The 18,979-nt window shown below is 37.5% G+C and overlaps 1 protein-coding gene across 9 annotated transcripts in view; it reads left to right on the forward strand.

The window, feature by feature from the left end:
* LOC131031267 (uncharacterized) overlaps positions 1-18,979 on the forward strand; it is a 183,793-nt gene that overhangs the window by 102,030 nt on the left and 62,784 nt on the right. For all 9 annotated transcript variants that reach the window (XM_059209689.1, XM_059209688.1, XM_059209686.1 and 6 more), the window contains 2 exons: positions 16,958-17,239; positions 17,436-18,900. In XM_059209689.1, the coding sequence (XP_059065672.1) occupies positions 16,958-17,239; positions 17,436-18,900 (1,747 nt within the window). The remainder of the gene's footprint in view (positions 1-16,957; positions 17,240-17,435; positions 18,901-18,979) is intronic.

Consider the following 18,979-nt stretch of genomic DNA (forward strand, 5'->3'; position numbering starts at 1 on the left):
TACTGGTAAAGATGAACTTATTACTAGATGCAAGAAAGAATTAGCTTCAGAATTTGAAATGAAAGACTTAGGTCTAATGCATTATTTTCTAGGTGTAGAAGTATGGCAAAGATCTAACGAAATTTTTCTAAGTCAAGGAAAGTATACTATTGACATTTTGAAAAGATTTAGAATGATGGATTGTAAACCCATGTCTACTCCTATGGAATCTAACTTAAAGAAGTTAAGTGTTTCTGTAGCTAACTCTGGTTTTGTAGATCCTTCAGAATACCGACAGTTGATTGGATCATTGATGTATCTTGTTAACACTAGACCAGACATATGTTTTGCTGTGAATGCTCTCAACCAGTTTATGAGCATACCCAAACGTGTTCATCTTGTTGCTGCCAAGCATATCCTAAGATATTTGCAAGGCTTAGTTGGTTTTGGGCTGAAGTATCCACTTAACACTCCAATAACCTTGGAAGGTTATTTAGATGCAGACTGGGCTGGAAGCGTCAAAGACAGGAAAAGCACCTCCGGTATTTGTTTTAGCTTGGGATCCACAGTGATCTCTTGGGCTTGCAGAAAACAATCCTCAGTGGCATTGAGTACTGTTGAAGCTGAGTATATTGCAGCAAGCATAGCTTCTAGAGAAGCAGTGTGGCTTTGCAAGCTTCTTGCAGGGCTGTTTGGTCAGGCTTGGGATCCTTTCGTTATTCACTGTGATAACCAGAGTTGTATTAAAATGTCCATCAATCCAGTGTTTCATGACAGGTCAAAACATGTGGAAACCCACTATCATTTCATTCGGGATATGGTGCAAAGAGGAGCTATTTAGCTGAAGTATGTCAGCACTGATGAGCAGGTTGCAGATATTCTTACCAAGCCTCTATCCAAAGTGAAGTTTGTGTACTTCAGGGACAGACTTGGTATTATGGAAAATGAAACCCTAATTGAGAGGGAGTCTCAATCTCAGTGATACGTTGTGTTGTATCAAACCACCCTCTGCGGGCAATTTAAGGTGGTTTTGTAAACTTCTCAGGGAGAAGTGTAATTATTAACCATTCTCTGCGGGCAATGTAAGATGGTATTGTAAATGTTAACCACCCTCTGCGGGCAATGTAAGGTGGTATTGTAAACTTCTCAGGGAGAAGTGTAATTAGTAACCATCCTTTGCGGGCAATGTAAGATGGTATTTTAAATGTTAAACCGTCCTCTGCGGGCAATGTAAGATGGTATTGTAAAACTTCTCAGGGAGAAGTGTAATTGCTAAACCATCCTCTGCGGGCAATGTAAGATGGTATTAGTGTAATTGTTGACCATCCTCTGCGGGCAATGTAAGATGGTCGAAAACATCCTCTCCACCCTCTGCGGGTAATGTAAGGTGGATCCAGTCTATGCTTGTGTGCAAGATGGAAGATTATGTTATGTAATTCCATTCCTTGCTTGTGTGCAAGATGGAAGATTATAGTTATGTTCTCGTCCTTAATTAAGAGGGAGTGTTGATATTAATTAGGGAAGGGCGGATTCATATTGCCTTGGGCAACATTGGAATCCGCCCAAAAAGGGGCTGGCCCCTTTTCCCTCAAACGTGGCCCTATCCCTCACGCTACAACCCACACATCAACCAAACACTCAACGTGCTGTCCAATAGGGCCGACCCTATTAAATAAGGGCAATTAAGAGGAAATAATTAAAAGTTAATTATTTGGGAAGCCGACCTAGCTAAGGGGTTTCGCTCCATATAAATAAAGATTAAGATTCATTGTTATGGCAATCAAGTCAAGCAAGCTTCCTTATCCTATGCGAAAATCTTTATGCCTGCATAAAGTGCGAACTTCAGTCACCTTCAAGAACAACAACCTCATCCACCATTAGGAGGTGCAAAATTCACCTTAGGGTATTTGGCAACATTCAGTGTATGCACAACAAACTGATTGGAGGTCTACCAGTCATACATATCCAACGAAGTACTTGAAGGATAGTTACTTATGTATACAAACCGAACTGATTGAAGGACTGTCATCTTAAGGTCATACACAACAAATTCCTTAAAAACTTACAATTTGGAGAAGGGAGCAGCAATATCTATTCTTCATATGACAGCAAGTGAATGTTGAAGGCAGTCACCTAATACCTCTTGGACAGCAACATCTGAACCTGCCAATACATGAGATAAGTGTTGTAATGATTATATAACTATAATCCATAATCAGATCTGAGGATCTGATTATATAACTATAATCCATAATCAGATCTGAGGATCTTTTCTGGCTGGGTTTTTCCTCCTAGGAGGTTTTCTCAGGGTAACTGTGTCTTGCTCTCAATTTGTTCATTTCTATATTTTCATTTTCTTTCAGTTAAACAAACTAATTAGAAACTAAGTTTAAATTCTAAGTTATGTCAATATGAAAGTGTTAAAATTAACAGATATAAGCAGATTGCTGTATCTTGCTGCCATCAATATGTTTTATTCATAAATTGTTATAGTATCGAGGCTTCTTTCTGAGAACTGTTCTTCTGTTATATATTTATAATAATGTGTGAAAAATAAATGAATTATATATATATATATGTCTTGATTAGAAGAAAAAATAATAATATTAGTTTGTAAATCAGAAAGAACTCTTAAGGTAATAAACATTAAACATTAAACATTAAGAAGAACATGTATATACTATTCATTCTTGCTGCTATTATCAGTATTTATGAAGACGGGGATGAGGTGTGGATCATCGACCCATAAGCCTTGAGGCTATAGACCCAAGATAGGTAAGGGCTTAGATCTGTAAACTTTGAGGGAACCTATTGTAGTTGGTCTCTAAGCGCTTTGGTAACTGTTGTCATTTTATGACACCCTTGGTCCATTAGAGTGAACCTATTAGAGATACGATCCATGGACCGGCACCGCCCTAGTTGATCAGGGAGAAAGACAGTGGCGTTATGAAGTGTGAAGTGTTGTCCAGCCTGGAGGAAGTTCCTTCCTTAGCCTTTTCTTTCTTCCGCGGAATCTCGAGGTTCCGAAGTTCCCTTTGCTCCCTTTTCTTTCATGTTCCTCGAAACTTCGGAACCCCGAGGTTCTAAAGTTCCTTGTCTTTGCCTTCTTTTCTTTTCTTCTCTGGAACCTCGGAACTCCAAGGTTTCAAAGTTCCTCCCTTTCCTTCCCCCTCCTCTTCTGTTCTCCGGAAATCCGGAACCCCGAGCTTCCAAAGTTGCTTTCCTTTTCCTTTCCCAGAACTCCAGGTTCCAAAGTTCATTTACTAGGTCTTGAATTTTCCTTTCCTTGCCTTCTCTTTGAAGTTCCCCAGAACTCCGGAACCCCGATGTTCCGAAGTCCTTGCTGCCTCTCCTTTCTCCTTCCCGAAACTCTGAAACCCCGAGGTTCTGAAGTTCCTTTCTTGTCTTCCCCACTTCAGGAACCCGAGTTTTCGAAGTCCTCGGACTTCCTTCTGGTTTGCAACACTTCCGGATGGCGTGATCAACACTCAAAGCTTTAAATGCTCCAGCGACTTTTGTGACTTGTGCACCTTCTTTTGTGGAGCTACAGGGGTGCATTTGATGATTTTGGTTGGATTTCCATCAAGAGAGGTACAAAGCCATGCTTGTTGTGGTAACTTATGTCATGTCTGCATGCTCTGACTTTGGAATGTCAGTCAATCCACCCTTCTCAGGGTTGCATTTTTAGGGTATGGCTAGGTTGCTTTCATGTACAGAAAGTCAGGTGCATGCACTTCCCTGCACTTCCAGACTGACATTTTCTTGCACACACAAGGGTCATGATCACCCTTGTAACTAGTTTTCTATATAAAGGTTGTTAAGCCTCATTGTAAAGGGTTCTCTCCCTGCTGGCTTGAGCTATTCTATGCTCTTTCACTTCTCTTGTATTTATCTTGCATTTCTGCAACTATAAGTTTGGCCATTGGGCTTTGAATGAATTGAAATTGCTATTCTTGCCTTCCTTCAACATATGTATGCCGTGTATGTTTTCTTACCTTCATCATAGGTGTATGTTTTGTGGTTCTTCTCTCATATATGCTGTGTTAATTTATTTCTGAGTGACTTGTGGGAAGCCTTCTCCCCTCTTGACATTCAACGAATTCTAACCTCCATACATGCATTGGGGTCATTCATACAACTAAAGTTTGTGCATCTCCTGGGTATTTTAGTTGATTCTTTGTGTCATTTCGGATAGGGAGAGAAACAATCTCTTATCTTGTTGCATCACCTCCTTTCGTTTTAAGCATTTCCCTCTTCCCTTTTCCTCTGCAAGTTGTTAGGATAGGCTTAGGAATAAGTTTTGAAGTGTTGAGTTGGTTCAAGACCTGCACCTGGATTGAGATGGAAGTCGGCTTTCTCCGGAGATTCAACCCCTTTGTGCAAGGTCGCACACTTCGGGGTTGTTTCCATGTTTCACAAGGTTAGGTTATAGCTCAACAAGGGTGCAAGCTTTTGTGATGCCACTTCAGCTTGCCTTGCAGATTGATTCCCCATCATGAAGAAGTGTTGATACTTTAGCCAATATCTTTTGGGTAATCAAGTTTCTAACTTTGATTAACTCTTTTAAAACTATCTTCCTTCCTTGATCACGAAAGTCCTTGCCTTGGACTTTGATTCCCAGGTGGGTTTCTTGACTTCATGTTGCAATTTTCTTCAACCAAGATACCTCCTTCTGAAGGAAATTCAAGATGATTAGACATTTTCTTCATTCTCATTGTGTCTTGACTTAATCTTCTTGAATGTCTTGATGAAGTATAAGTCCTTCTTTGTTCCTTTCATCGTTGGATTCCACCTTGAAGCGCTTATGTTGTCCTTCCATCATCTTTTCAACTGGTTCCTTGTTTCATCTTCACCTTTCTAGAAATCTCTTCCTGAGCTGACATCCATCTCCTGCAAAAGCATGATAAAGTAAGATTATTCCAAAGTTAGAAAGACAAGCTTGATGTTTACTTGAATTTTTTTAAAGGATCACTATGATTTGTCCTGTTAAATTGCTAAAATCAGACCCAAAATCAGACTAAGTTAAGTCTGACAATGAAAATCAAAGTTAGAAAACCTTTGGAAATTATGAAACTAAGTCTAATTATGAATGTAGAAATGAGAATCAGACTTTAGGAACACTCTGGAAATTGAAATCGGACTTAGAAAAACTCGTTGAAATCATAAAATTAAGTCTGATTTGGGGAATTTCTGCATCTAAAATTGATAAAGCATGAAAAAGCAACATGAAACTTGAAGAATTTTGTGAAAGAAAGTCTCCGTGCAGGCCTGAGAAACAAAATTCAGACTGAGAAAAGTGCTTCAGAAGGACTGGAATTATGAAAATATGCCTTAAAAATGCTTCTAAACCTGCAAGAATTTAAGAAGGATGGCCTCTAACTGTCTGAATCCTTTCTTGAAGTTGCTGTGAACCTGCAATTACACTTCTAATTCGTCTTGCAACTCAGAAAAGAAGTTCCAACTCACAAGGATGAAGAGAAAAAATTGTGAATAGTGAATAGGCAAAGTTGATGTCTTATAGAAAATTCAAACCCCTCGTTGCATTGTTTTTTTTGCTTTAATGAGCATTAATGAATATAGTCATTATTTGCTCTTCAGATCGAACCTCCTTGTTTTTTTGTTTTTGTGTTTTAAAATTTATTGGCAATTTCTCTTTTTTGGTTCCTTCTAGAAGCCTCTTCAACTTTGGCAAATTCCTCCTTGCTTTAATTGTTTCTTTTTCTTTTTCTTTTCCCTTACCTTGCCAACTTTGAACTCTTTTCTTCCATGATTTGGGCGAATTCTAGCTTTTTGTTTTAATTCCTTTATCTCCAGCACTTAGGTGAATTTTGCTCTTGTTTTTGTCCTGCCTTAATCCACCTATGCTTTTCTTGTTTTAATCCACCCAATTTTCCTTCTCAACTTAGGCTAATTTCCCTTTGAATTTCACTTTTGCTTTAATTCATTTTACCATCAACAATCTCTTCTCTTCACCTAGGCGGACTTCACGATAGCACAAGGAACTTTTCCTCATGCCTAGGCGGACTTTGGATGTTGATAGGGAATTGTTCCAATCTCCCTAGGCTGACTTGGTAGTAGGACAAGGATTATTGCATCATGGTATGGGCGGACTTTACCTAGTACCAAGTGTAGGTATGTTTGCCGTTGCGCGAAAAGATCGAGCTATCAACGCTCGCTACAAACACCAGACTTACCTAGATCTATGGGAGGTGGTTAAGCCATGTCACGAACCTCGAAGGAGGTGCTGACCTTCAAGTCAACAATTTCCTCCTCAACATTGACCGAGGGTTTTGCATCGACGGAATGAAGGAGATCTCACAGGATTCGAACCAGTGACCCAAGGCTCTGATACCAATTGTAGGTATGTTTGCTGTGGCGCCAAAAGTTCGAGCTATCAACGTTCGCTACAAACACCAGACTTACCCAGATCTACGAGAGGTGGTTAAGCCATGTCGTGAACCCCGAAGGTCGTGCTGACCACCAAGTCAACACGAAGGAACTTTCTATTTGGAATGGCGGACTTCACCTAGTACCAAGGAACTTTTCTAATGCATGAGGGTGGACTTGATGTGAGGTCAAGGAACTTTGCTCACCTAGTGAGCGGAGGTCAAAAATCCTTAAATTTGGGGCAGACTTCAGCTTGTTTTAGAAATTCATGCCTCTCCCTTGGTGGACTTAGTGCTTCTAGGAGGAATGTTCCATGTTGTTGCCACACTTAACTAAATTCCTGATTTTTCCCTTCTCACAGTGCCAACACTTGACCAAATATTCTCACCCACTCCTAGGGCAGATTTCAAGGTGTCTTAGAAATTTTCTACCTTAAGGATGACGGACTTCATGTGTTGATAAAGAACTTCTTTCATGAGGTGGGGCGGACTTGCTACCAAGCGAAGGAAGATTTCTCACTTGCTTGGGCGGACTTGATGATAGCTTGAGAAATTTTTACCACGCCAAGACACTTTGTTGAAAATTTTCCTCTTTCCAGGCGACCTCCATGAAGGAATTTCTTGATCTTGATTCCAAACTTGACCATTTCGACATGTTATTCAACTTAGCTTTTCAAAACACATCTTCTGCATTCGAAAGATATTTCACACTTGGTCCGTTCTGGATGAATTTTTTCCTACCCGACACTTTCGCTGACCTTGAAACCATCTATGATTAAAAAAGGCAAAAAAGCAACTTTCTATTTTTAGGAAAAAAACAGACCGGAAAAGTAAGTTCTCGGATTGGCCTCAAAGTGCCAAAGACAAAACTTTCTAAATTTAGAAAAAACAAAAAAAAGGTCCTAAAAAAAGCAAGTTGTCAGAATTGAGCTCGGGAAATTGTGATTTTACTCCTTCGACCTATCTAAGACCATCCGTAGCGTTGTCAAAATTGAGCCCAGGAAATTGTGATTTTACTCCTTTGACCTATTTAAGACCATCCGTAGCATTAGAATGTCCATTTGACCATCCCTTCTCCTTATTGATTTTAAAGACTCCTCCAAATTTCAATAAATTTGACTCATTTGCAGAGGCTAGAGGCCCGAGACAAATCCTAAGATGCTAAGACACAACCCTAAAAAACAAAAACTAGGGGGTCCCCATTTGCAATGGGGCGATGTTTGAAAACGTCACAATAGTGGAGTTGAAACAAAGTACGAGGCCTTGGATTGGAGGAGGTCATGGCTGAGGACAAGGATGATCATGAGGAGTCATTACCATGATTTTGATGGCAAAGATGATGCTGCAATCAATATAGAGTAGGACCTCAATTGTCACTATGGTGTATATGGGGAAGAGAAAAATGTAAAATGTTGTAACTCGAATGAAATTGTAATTTTTGATGATTTTTTATCATTATGTGATGCATCATATTATTGATTATTTTTTATTAGATAAGTTGGAAAAGGGTCCTGGTTCCTTACATTCAAGAATAATAGAGAAAAGCATTGGCTAGCATAACCAAACTATGCCAGGGAGCAAAGTAGAAAGCTAGACAGAGCAGACTGAAAAACAACAAAAAGCAGCACCTTGAGCAACAACAAGACAACACCAAGACAACAAAGATCACATCTTTTGCAAGGGTTTTCCTGTTCTTTTGCAGATCCTTGTGTTTCTTTTCATCAAGCAGTGGCTGTATCCTTTTGCAAATTAGAACTTTTTCTTTTCTTTTCTTGAAACTCATCTATTTGAGCTTGTTTATGCTTATTCAACTTAGTGTGAAGAATAACAATCTATAAATTGCTTTCCTCATCATTTCATCATTCACATTAACCAAGACATCTATGGCCTCGGTTTTGGCCAACTTATCATGAAAAGTTTTCATATTACCATTCATGCTTTCTTATTTACCCTTGTGCCTATTACAAAGTTGTGCATTTCTAGTTGGTTGTTCAACAACAGTTATTTTGATAAGAATAGCACCCACTTTTTCATATAAAACAACCAAATTATCCTTAAAAGTGGTATCCGTGCAAGCATCTTCCCTCAAAGCATCTTCATGAGCACTATCCTCCACATTCACCTCATTATCTTCTTCAGCTTCCTCCTAATCCAACTCAACAACATCCACAAAGTTAGTAGTAAGAGAGTCAAAATCATCATACTCTATGGAGGAAATCGTAAAGACGCGCAACCTCTTGAGGGGGATTGTCAAAACTAATAGAATTGTATGGTTGCAAAGAGTAAGAATTAATTTCTTGCATGGGGACATCCCCAATCTATTTTACTTCTTTAGCAATATAACACTTCCACTAATAGTAGCATTAGAATTTTTAGCCAGCCTAGCTGACCTCTCACCATCAACAATTCTAGCATATACGTCAACAAGATTATTATCTTTTTCTTTAAAGGAATGTTTCTTAAAGGTAGTTTCTATATTGATATCAATTGAGGTAGACTTAATTCTAACAATTTTCTTTAAATCCTTCGAAGAAGTATCTATACTCTTGTTATTCTTAAGTTACAAAAAGATTTGTTCAGGCTGGACAATATTCTTACCCTTATTGGCCTTAGATTTTCTAGGGCCAACAATTGTGGTTGCAATGCCAACAATAGTAGGGAAATTTTAGGGAGATGTGTCAACCTGAACAATTATAATCTTCTTCCTCCTTTGCTTTGTCACTCTTATCTTTGGTCCTACTAGTCTATAGAATGGCAGAATTGTTTTACTTATTACTACCCTTTTGACTAGGTCTAGAGTTTTGTTGTTTAGCATCGATATGTTTAGGGTTTATGCAGAGAAGAGGGAGGAGCATTGACAATAGGAAGGATGATTGGGGTAAGACTTAAATTATACTAGTAAAGGCAATATATTAAGCTATGGTAAGGAGGCAAAGCTCCATGTCTAACGCAACAGGCTAAAGATGAAAGTAGAAAAAGGGGAAACTAATAAGTTGTGCCTAAAATGATCTAGTGAAGAGGAAATATAACCATGGACGATAGAGAAACAACCTTCCAGAGTAAAGTATTTCATTACATACCAGCTAACATTAGGCCATGGCTGGGGAAGAGCAGTCCTTAGGTAGCCATTTTGGGGGTGGATGAGGGATTCCCCTTGCTTGAGCAAAGAATCAATGTATTCTTTCACATATCTCTATTTTCCACTACCTTAACACGACACCTTTCTAGTACAGTAGTTGAGGTTGGTAGCCTAGCTTATCAGCCTTTCTATAACAGTGAATCTTATGCCAGCAACTGCCACCTACCATTCATTGTAGGAGTTCATAATCTAGGTTGTAAGGGTCTCATTGTACCCTTGCATGGTTTCAAAGTAAGGAGCATTTCTCGTTTCACAAAGATGTCCTGAGTTTATTCCAACTTCTTTAGTTTAGAGCATGAGGAAGGTTCAACTCTAAGTCGCTTGCCACCCATATTTGCAGACATTGTAAACAGAAGTCCCACAATGCTTGTTTTATTTTTGAAGGCAAACAATAACGAGAGTCATAGAGATGTACACAATTGCGAACTCATAACCCATGTATGCTAGCTAGGAATGATGATGAGAAAATCCCTTCGGCCATCCTTAATCAAGCTATCATTACTCCCCATCAAGTAAGGAAGAGTCATAGCATGAGTGGCCCAAGGAGTACAATAAATTTGATGTTTATTTCGCACATGTTTCCAATTGGTATCAAGGTGCTCGGATTGGATAACAACCTTACACAGTAATATGACCGCATCAAATATAGCTATATTCAAATAACAAACACACTCTACAAATAGCCTCATCATTAAGAATATTTCCCACAGAAGTTCGGAGGCCCTTCACATTAGTCCAATACATCTTGCTATCGAACTCAAGACCAAAATTAGCCAACTTGTTCACCATCTTGATTCCTTAACAATATATATAATGAATATTTAATTTTTTGATTTTTAAAAAAGTTTTTTATGCCTTCAATATACACATTAATCCTCCAAGGGGGGTGGGGCATGTTAGACTTGACCTAGAATAATTATTATCTATGTTTCATTGAGTTTCAAGGAAGGGGATGACGAGGGCCGCGTTTCTAGTACAAGGGTACTTTTGGGTCACTTTTTAGGGGACGGCTGTTAAAAAAATAGGGGGATTTTTAAAAATATAGAGAAATTTCAAAGATGCATATCATAATCATAACAATGGTAAAACATTCATCATAGACATTGTAGAATCTTAATACATAGCATTAGACTTGAATTGGGATTTCACATGTAGTATTTTGGAATAGGCAGCAAGGATACTGGCAAATAACTTTATACTTGCAAATTACATTTTCTTGAACTAGAGCCTTTTCAACAAATCTATTTAGTGAATATCCTGTAATTTTGGTCTTCCATGAAAGCCAAGTTCATTGAGGCATTCTGTCAAACAATTCAGATGCTTTTTTATGATTGCACATTTTGCATGCGTGCCCAGCAGGGGAGTTGCAACTACAACATCTGACAAGTTTATCTTAATTTATGTTTTGGTGGACATCACTTCCTATTGCTGGATATTTGATACAACATACATTATTATAGTACAAATCTATTTTCCACTGTGTTTCATTTAGCATTGCTATCAATCTCCAATAGAATATGTTTAAAATGATGAAAACCATTTCTCTTCTTTTGCATACAGTTTTCCAGCTAAGCAAAGTCAATCTCTTCTCATCCCCAGTACCATTCCAAAGAAAAATCGTCTGGATTTTCTCAATTCTATCAGCCATGTTTTGGGGAATCTTAAACAGGGATAAATATTAGACTTGAATATTTTGCAAGTAGGCCTTCAAAAGTTTAAATGTCCCAGCTTGACTCAAGAGCTTATCGATTGTTGTATTGACATGTGAATGCAATACTCTCTTTTTTGTTCAAATCTAATAGCAAACTCTTCCCCAATGTTCTGAAGATCTGTTTCATCTGTTTCTTATCCTTTGGAACAATGCATGGGGCACCATCCTTGGGTTGAATGTTGGGGATTCATGATTCATGATTCATGAAGTGCTCTACCTTTTTCATGAACTAGAGACCAGCTTGGAAGATTTTATCGTTTTTCCCAAGGAAAAGATCAACATGAAATGCCTTCTTGGCATCAAGAGCAGGTATATGAACTTGTAGGTTTCTAGTTGTCTAGGTCCCAAGCCTTCAAGGTTTTGGCTTGAGGGGAAGTTCCCTTGATTGATGTCAAAGGGGGAGAGAAATAGAAAGGGTGAGAGTTAGAAGAGATGACAAAAGAATATGTTGCCATCAATGACAAAGGGGGAGATTGATGGAAATGTTGTCATTGATGTCAAAAGAATTAGATGTCTTTGATATCATAGACGTAAGAAGACAATTAGTGATCAGTATTGAAGATGAACTCCATATACAAGATGTCAGTATACAGTGATCAGAGCATAGTGACTGAGAATATATACTGTATATTCTGATATATAATACTGTACATGCACAGCAAGACATGACTACAACAACAAATGGCTACAGAATATATATATGTTTATATACAGCAGCATAAAGAAGACCCAGATATATAGATTCAGATATCTATATTTCTGAGTATAGATTCAGTATATATTTCTGAAAATATATTTCCGAGTATTGATTAAGATATACATTCCTGAGTATGTAAGTTCAAAGTCTGGAACAAGTTCACAGTCCCAGTCTGATTACAATGGCAGAAATTTATTATTTAGACAATGAGCAGTATGGCAGAAATTGTTCACACAGAGAAAAACGTTTTAGGTATAGTGATTACATACAGGAAACATTTTTGGTACAGTTCAGTTGATAAAGTTCAGAAACATCTACATACAGAAAACGTTTATTTTTTGGAAAAGTGATTGCATAAGTAAGAGTAACCAGAGATCTCTACATCCATAATAAAAATAAAAGATGCACAGATTGACAAAATTCTTAGTCTTAATCCTTATTCTTTTGTGACTAAAGAATAAAAGCCACGGGTGGACAAAAATAAAAACCCATGATTCTCATTCTTTTTAAGACTAAAAAAACAAAACATTGAATTCAATGTTTAAACAAATACCAAATTATTAAAAATCGTATTAAAGGGGTCACCTCTTCATATGAAAGATGCGATGACTTTTTTAATAGTCAAAGGTTGTGATAAAGTTTCAATTAAAAATAATAATTAGTAGTAAAAAGTAGATTGCTACGTATGATAAAAGAATATTTGTAATACGGGAAACATAGTTGATAATTACCGATAATATAGATGGTTTCCAATTTCTTAAAGATTAAGATTTGTTAAATTAAGAATTGTCAAGTACACGGGCTGTAGTGTCTTTTCAAGACACGACTTATGTGTTAAGTTTTATACTTTCAGATTAATATAAAACTCAGAAATCAGAATTTAGTTTCTAACTAGATTGTTTGCTGTAAAATTTAGAGATTTCTAGATTTAGGCATAATATAGAAATGAACAAAATAAGAACAAAACACAATTACCCTGGGAAAACCTCCTAGGAGGAAAAACGCAGCCAGAAAAGATCCTCAGATCTGATTATGGATTATATTCAATATTCTGATTACAACACTTATCTCAAGTACTTGAAGAGGTCTGAGATGTTCACTCTTAGGGCTGATGAAATCTTCAATCAAGTCTGCACTTTCATAAGCATTAGGTCTGCCCCTTTAGCACACCAACCAGCAATCAGGTCCATACTCTTGTTTGCACTAGATCTGCGCTTTTAGTGTATCTTAAGTCTGCACTTTTGCTTGAAACAGGTCTGCAACCTTAGCGCCTTGAATCTAGAGCAATTCGCACTCCTTTATGATGGTATTGCACTTGATGTTAGCACCTTCAATGGCAGATATGATTCGCACATATTCCTTCTTCAATCTTCCAGATTTCGCATTAAGTAGATATACAATTCGCATGAAATGATTTGCAAGTGAATGAGAGTAATTTGAATGCTTCAAAAGGTCCTTTACTTATATGCCACCTTAACCTTATTTGAGTCAGCTTAATTTTATATTGGCGCCAATTTTCTTTTAGCTTTTCCATGCTAGATGAATGTAAATAGGGTCGGCCCTATTGAGGAAGGAGCACACGTTTCCTTTTAACGTGTAGGGTGAACAAGGGGGCCCAGCCTTACATCGGATTCCAATGTTGCCTTAATGGCAATTGGAATCCGATAATATATTTTTCTTCCTAGTTAAAAATCAACATTATGAAGAAGCATAACTCTTATCTGTTGTCAAAACAAAATGGCTAAACAAACCCGTAAAAAGCTGTGTTAAGAAGTAACGCAAATAAATCATAACCGATGAGGTATGATTAAACTACAATGTGGCTGTAAAGAGACACGATTCTTGTAAAAGGTATATAAAGACATTATGAAGTATGGGTGTGTTGAGAGTAAGAATATAGGAGAAGTACGTGAGTTGTATGGGTGAGAATAAGTAGGAAAAGGCTTATGCACCAAAAGGATGAGCATACAGATTTAATTAAATATCAATGAGATCACTGCAGATTTTATCAAAGAAAATTATTCCAGATTTGTAGGTGTGTTGCGTGTTAAAGACATATCATATATACTAGCAGATATATGAACATGAATGTGCAGATTTGAAAGAGGGTTCAAGGGACAGAAAATATGAGAAGAGCACGTGAAGAAAGAAGACTGATTGAAGAACATTATACAGTAAACTGTAAAGTAATCTTTGAAGCAGATTTATCAAAGAAGATAGAAGATATAGTGTATTGGTATGGCTGCATAATAACAAAAATAAATCAGACAAAAGTGATTCTTAAGAAGATTAAATGCAGATCTGAAAGAAAACTACGAGGAGGTGATTTATGGGTATTTAAGCAGCTTATGTGAAGATAGCATTCAGACTTGTACAGCAGATATTTGACAATATTATAACAGATTTGAAGTGAAGACTGACCATTTTGGTGGCAGATTTTCATCAAATTATAGCAGATTTTTTTGAAGAAGATATGGTCAGTTTTGTGAAAAGAAATAGTATCCATCATCAGTTGGTACAGCATCATTGTAAAGGTGGAAAATCAGATTTGTATGAAGTGGGTTGGTGCTCACGGATTCTGAAGTGGGAGTTGGTGCTCACAAATTCAGAAGTGGGAGTTGATGGTTCCAGTGGGTAGATGCTCACAAATTTAGACTTGGGAGTTGGTGCTTCCAGTGGGTTGTTGCTCATGAAATCAGATTTGGGAGTTGGTGCTTCTAGTGGGTTGGTGCTCACAAACAAACGTAGGGGTTTGTGCCTCTAGTAGGTTGGTGCCTATGAAATATTGTAAAAGAAGAAATATATAAAAGCATTGATTTACCGTGGTTTTCTCCCGCAAGGGTTTCCACATATATATCTTGTGTTCTAATTGTGTTCATAATAGTTTGATCTCATGTGAATGGTAATATGCAATGAATATGTTAATGAGATAAGTTATATGCTTGTGATTGAAGTTGGAAAAAATTTAAATTGGTAAAAGTTGTTATACCGATTCACCCCCCCTCTCAGTATAACCGTGTGCTCTTCAGCCTGTTCCTTGAAAAGCCAAATCTGATCTTACATTTCGTAGATGGTGAAGCTGATTTTTGGGGGATTTTCTATTTTCAGGTAACACCCATTCTCTTTCTTGATGGGAGGATGGGCTTGGAGGTGTTTCTAATGATACTTGATGAAACCTTGAGAGTCCTCTTTGCATATTTATCTGGGTTCTGAGGTGACTCTCTCTTTGAAGTTATAGGTTCTTATATCCATTGGTGAACTGCAGCCATTGGAGGAGGTCATGCCCTCCTTTGGGATTTTCCCTTCATATTTTTTTCAGCATCTTGTACGGCTGCTTAGATCTATAGAAACTGGAGGGGAGGGAAGATTCAGGGGGAAGAGAGTGGTTGGATAGGGTTTGGAGCATGAAGGAGATATCAAAATGTAAAGCTTATACCAATGACATTAACGATTACTGTTTCGACAACACACGAACTATGCGCCATGTTCTCACTTGAACCTTTTGTATATAGTAGTCATGTAAGTGGAACTTAACATGTATAACTGAAAGGACCATGTTGGAAGGCTAGATCTCTTCTGATTGTGTTGGAAAATCTCCTCCAAAATGATTAGATTTTGAACTGGTTAGTGTCAGTGCCAAAACATATGCTATGTGTACCTTCTCTCTTCCAGGTTATTGCCCTGACCAATATTTGATAATGCTTTTAATGTTACCATGTGGCCTCACTGCCTCAGGAAACAGGGATCAAAATTCATCTGGTTAGTGTGTCTTGTATTCCTAGTTTTTTCCTTAAAAAGTTGTAATATTAGATCTGTGTTCTTAGATAAGCTTCTGCTTCCATCTATTCTCATATCCTGTCTGGCCAAGTGCCGCTTTAAGAGAAACTGCAACCTATTTTGTTCTTCTGCATCAATGGCTTCTTTTATTTGCAATATTGTGCACCTTCTTCCACATTGAATGGGGTTTTTGAGGGTTGTATTGATCCTTATCATTTAATTTTTTCTTATTATTGGTTTTGGGATAAAAAACCGAGTTGCCAGCCCTCGTTCGGATTTGGATTAGGGTTATAGATTTGGGTTCGCGGGTTCGTTCAATTTTTTTTTGTGGTGGGTTCAGGTTTGCTTTGGGTTCGTCCATACAAAAACATTTAAAAATAAAAAATAAAAATTATATACATATATGCAGTAGCAAATAAGTTCATAAGACACCACTATCAACTATGCTAATAGTAAAGTAACATAACAAAATACACCACCATATATATTAATGTTTTAAATTTAGTTCAAATAACATAGCAAAATGCCAAAATACACTACTATATCAATGTTTCAGTTCAAAAATAATAATGTCAACATTAACAATCAGCCATCACTGATCAAATATCATCAAAAGTCAACATTAACAAATGAGATATGTTTCACCTTTTTGGCCTTTTTAGTGGTCTATTTTAGGGTTGGAGGGTCGAGTTGACCAAAATAGACCAAAAAAGAACTTTAAAAAAATTAAAAAAATGTTTAAAACCCGTCAAATTCTGCCCGGGTTCTGCTGCTCAAGTCAAAATTTGCTACAAATTCATCCAAATTCTCCCTGGGTCCTTCACAACGAATCCACAGTCCAGACTCCAAATGCAGGACCCTGGCTGTATTTATGCCGTACCACATCTGGACCAGTATATGGGCCGGACTGGACTGGGACCCTGGGCTGCGAGGGAAGAATCCGGCAACTTAGATAAAAAACCAAATGGAGGTCTTTTATGGTTTTCTGAGCTCAGTCAGAATGTGTAATTATTGACTGTTTTTGTTCTTTCACTCTGTTTTTGTTCTGAGCTCAGTCAGTAGGTGGCATTTGTTGTTTATGTGGTTTATTATCGTCATAATTAGCATTTGATGAAAAGTAGGCTTACAAGGCTTATGCACAATTAATGTTTCGTTTAATGATAACTAGAATTTGTTAAACCTTCAGTGTTATATCATATTCAACTTAGATACACTTTTGTTTTATCTGTTTGCATTAATTAATATTTTGTTTCTTTTTCTAATTCTAGGGAATGAACTCTGAAAGTGAAAAAGAAACAGCCAATTCTGTTCAATCAAATGTGATAAGCTCTCCATCCTGGCTTCATCTTCCAGGAAATAAAGTCGAGGAAATTTTGAGACCTGATATCTCTGAATCTTGTGATTCTGTGGAGTGTCAGAACCAAATTCAAACTGGAAATCATCACAGCAAAGGATCAGAAAACGCAGATTATATGCAAGATACAATAATACCTCTGAGTGAGTGCCTGAGACCATTTGCTAGCCGATGGTTTGGAGGCTGGACAGGATTGGTCAGATGCAACCTTTGAAATCTTAGTGCTATTATTTACTTCAATTTACTATCATAAAATCTTGGGATTTCATTATAGTAGTAGCATATTTTCTACAATGCTAAACAGATGTTCTTAGATATACAGTATGGAAATCCTGAATATATTTTAATATTACTTTTAAACCAGATTTTTTGTGTGGATTATTTCCAAACAGGATAAACAAATGGAGACAAATAAAAAGAGCGAGGTCACCATACGCATACAAAAACGATATGTGGAGGAGATCAGCCACTTCACAGAGTCTTTGGATAGAGATGAAGGATCTGCTGCACCAGTGCAATCCTTTTTCACCCGAGTCTTAAAATTGCCGTTGAATAATATCCATCCCATCTCAAAGGTGCACATTGAAGATCTTAGCACCAACAATGAAGTATCTTATAGTTTGACTCAAAATTCTGCAAGGTGTTTGAGCTCACCTGTGTATGATCCCCTGTGTTCCATGGTACCTTGCAGCATACCTCAGGAAGATGATCTTCATACAAAAAGAAATAATGTAGATATTTGTGAAGGAGATCAAAATTGTTCTGGTAAACTTTGTATAAAAAGTTCTGTGCAACTCCATGAAGGTTTAAAACCTATGCCAGAGGAAATAATGGTAGAATTGAGCAAACCATCTGAGCTGAACCCATTTAAGGATTCTGGACAGGCTATATCCAGGTTTAACTGTGAATCACAGTTTTGTGCAAAACGCAAAAGAGTTGATTCACTGAAGCACTATAGTACTCTACCAGGAGTTCTTCAATGCGAGTCTATTGAGGTTCCCTGCCAAACAAAGGAAACAGGCTTTCTAGGAGGCTCTAGTAACGACAACTTCTCTATGGAAAGTTCGAAGCTAGTAAGTCCTGGTGCTGATATAGTCACTCATATTAATGACAAGAAATTTGTAAATATGAAAACTGGTGCTCCGAGGGAGTTAGATATCCAGGATTCTGGGCAGAAGTTAACTAGAGTTTGTCTAAGTGCTGGTGCTGGTATAGGCATTCCTAGCAACAGTAACAGAGAAGTTGCACATAAACTGCCTGATGTTCTTTTAGAGCTTGCACCTACGAGTCTGACCAGAGATGTAGGATATCATAATGGTTCAACTGACAAAGGGACACCTGGCAGAAACCTAAGCATGTTTCAGGACCATCGTAAAGATGTGGTCGCCGTAAATAGCATTGCCACTGGAAATCGTAGTGAGCACAAGGACTTTGACTGTACACAGAATGATGTTGGTAATCTTGGGATGGAACTTGATGTTTCCCTTGATGTTGAAGAATCTTCTCCATTACTATTACATCGTAGGAAGAGAAGATTTAAAGCTGCTCGAATTATTGAAAGTGGTTCAAAAGATAATAAATGGGACAAAGGCGCTTCAACATGCCCAAATCAATCTACTGCTCCAGGTTCTGACAATGTTAAATGCTTTGAACTTGCAAGGAAAGTCTTTGGCTGTACTGATTTGTGTCAACAAGAATCACATGAACAGTTATCCTCAAAAGTACAAGACATAAAAAATAAAAAGAGAGTACATTTTTCAGAAAAAAATAAAATTATCGAACACCAGGCAGGTATTGATAACTGCCAACAAGATCACTATCAAAATTTGTGTACATGGTCCTCTGAAAAGCACAAAGGTAATGTAATTTGATTACATGCAGTTTCAACTTTCTGCTGTAAAGTTTGAAATGTTTGTTTTGAGAATTTTCTTCTCTT

The sequence above is a fragment of the Cryptomeria japonica genome, chromosome 8 (assembly GCF_030272615.1).
Source record: "Cryptomeria japonica chromosome 8, Sugi_1.0, whole genome shotgun sequence".
Lineage (NCBI taxonomy): Eukaryota > Viridiplantae > Streptophyta > Pinopsida > Cupressales > Cupressaceae > Cryptomeria > Cryptomeria japonica.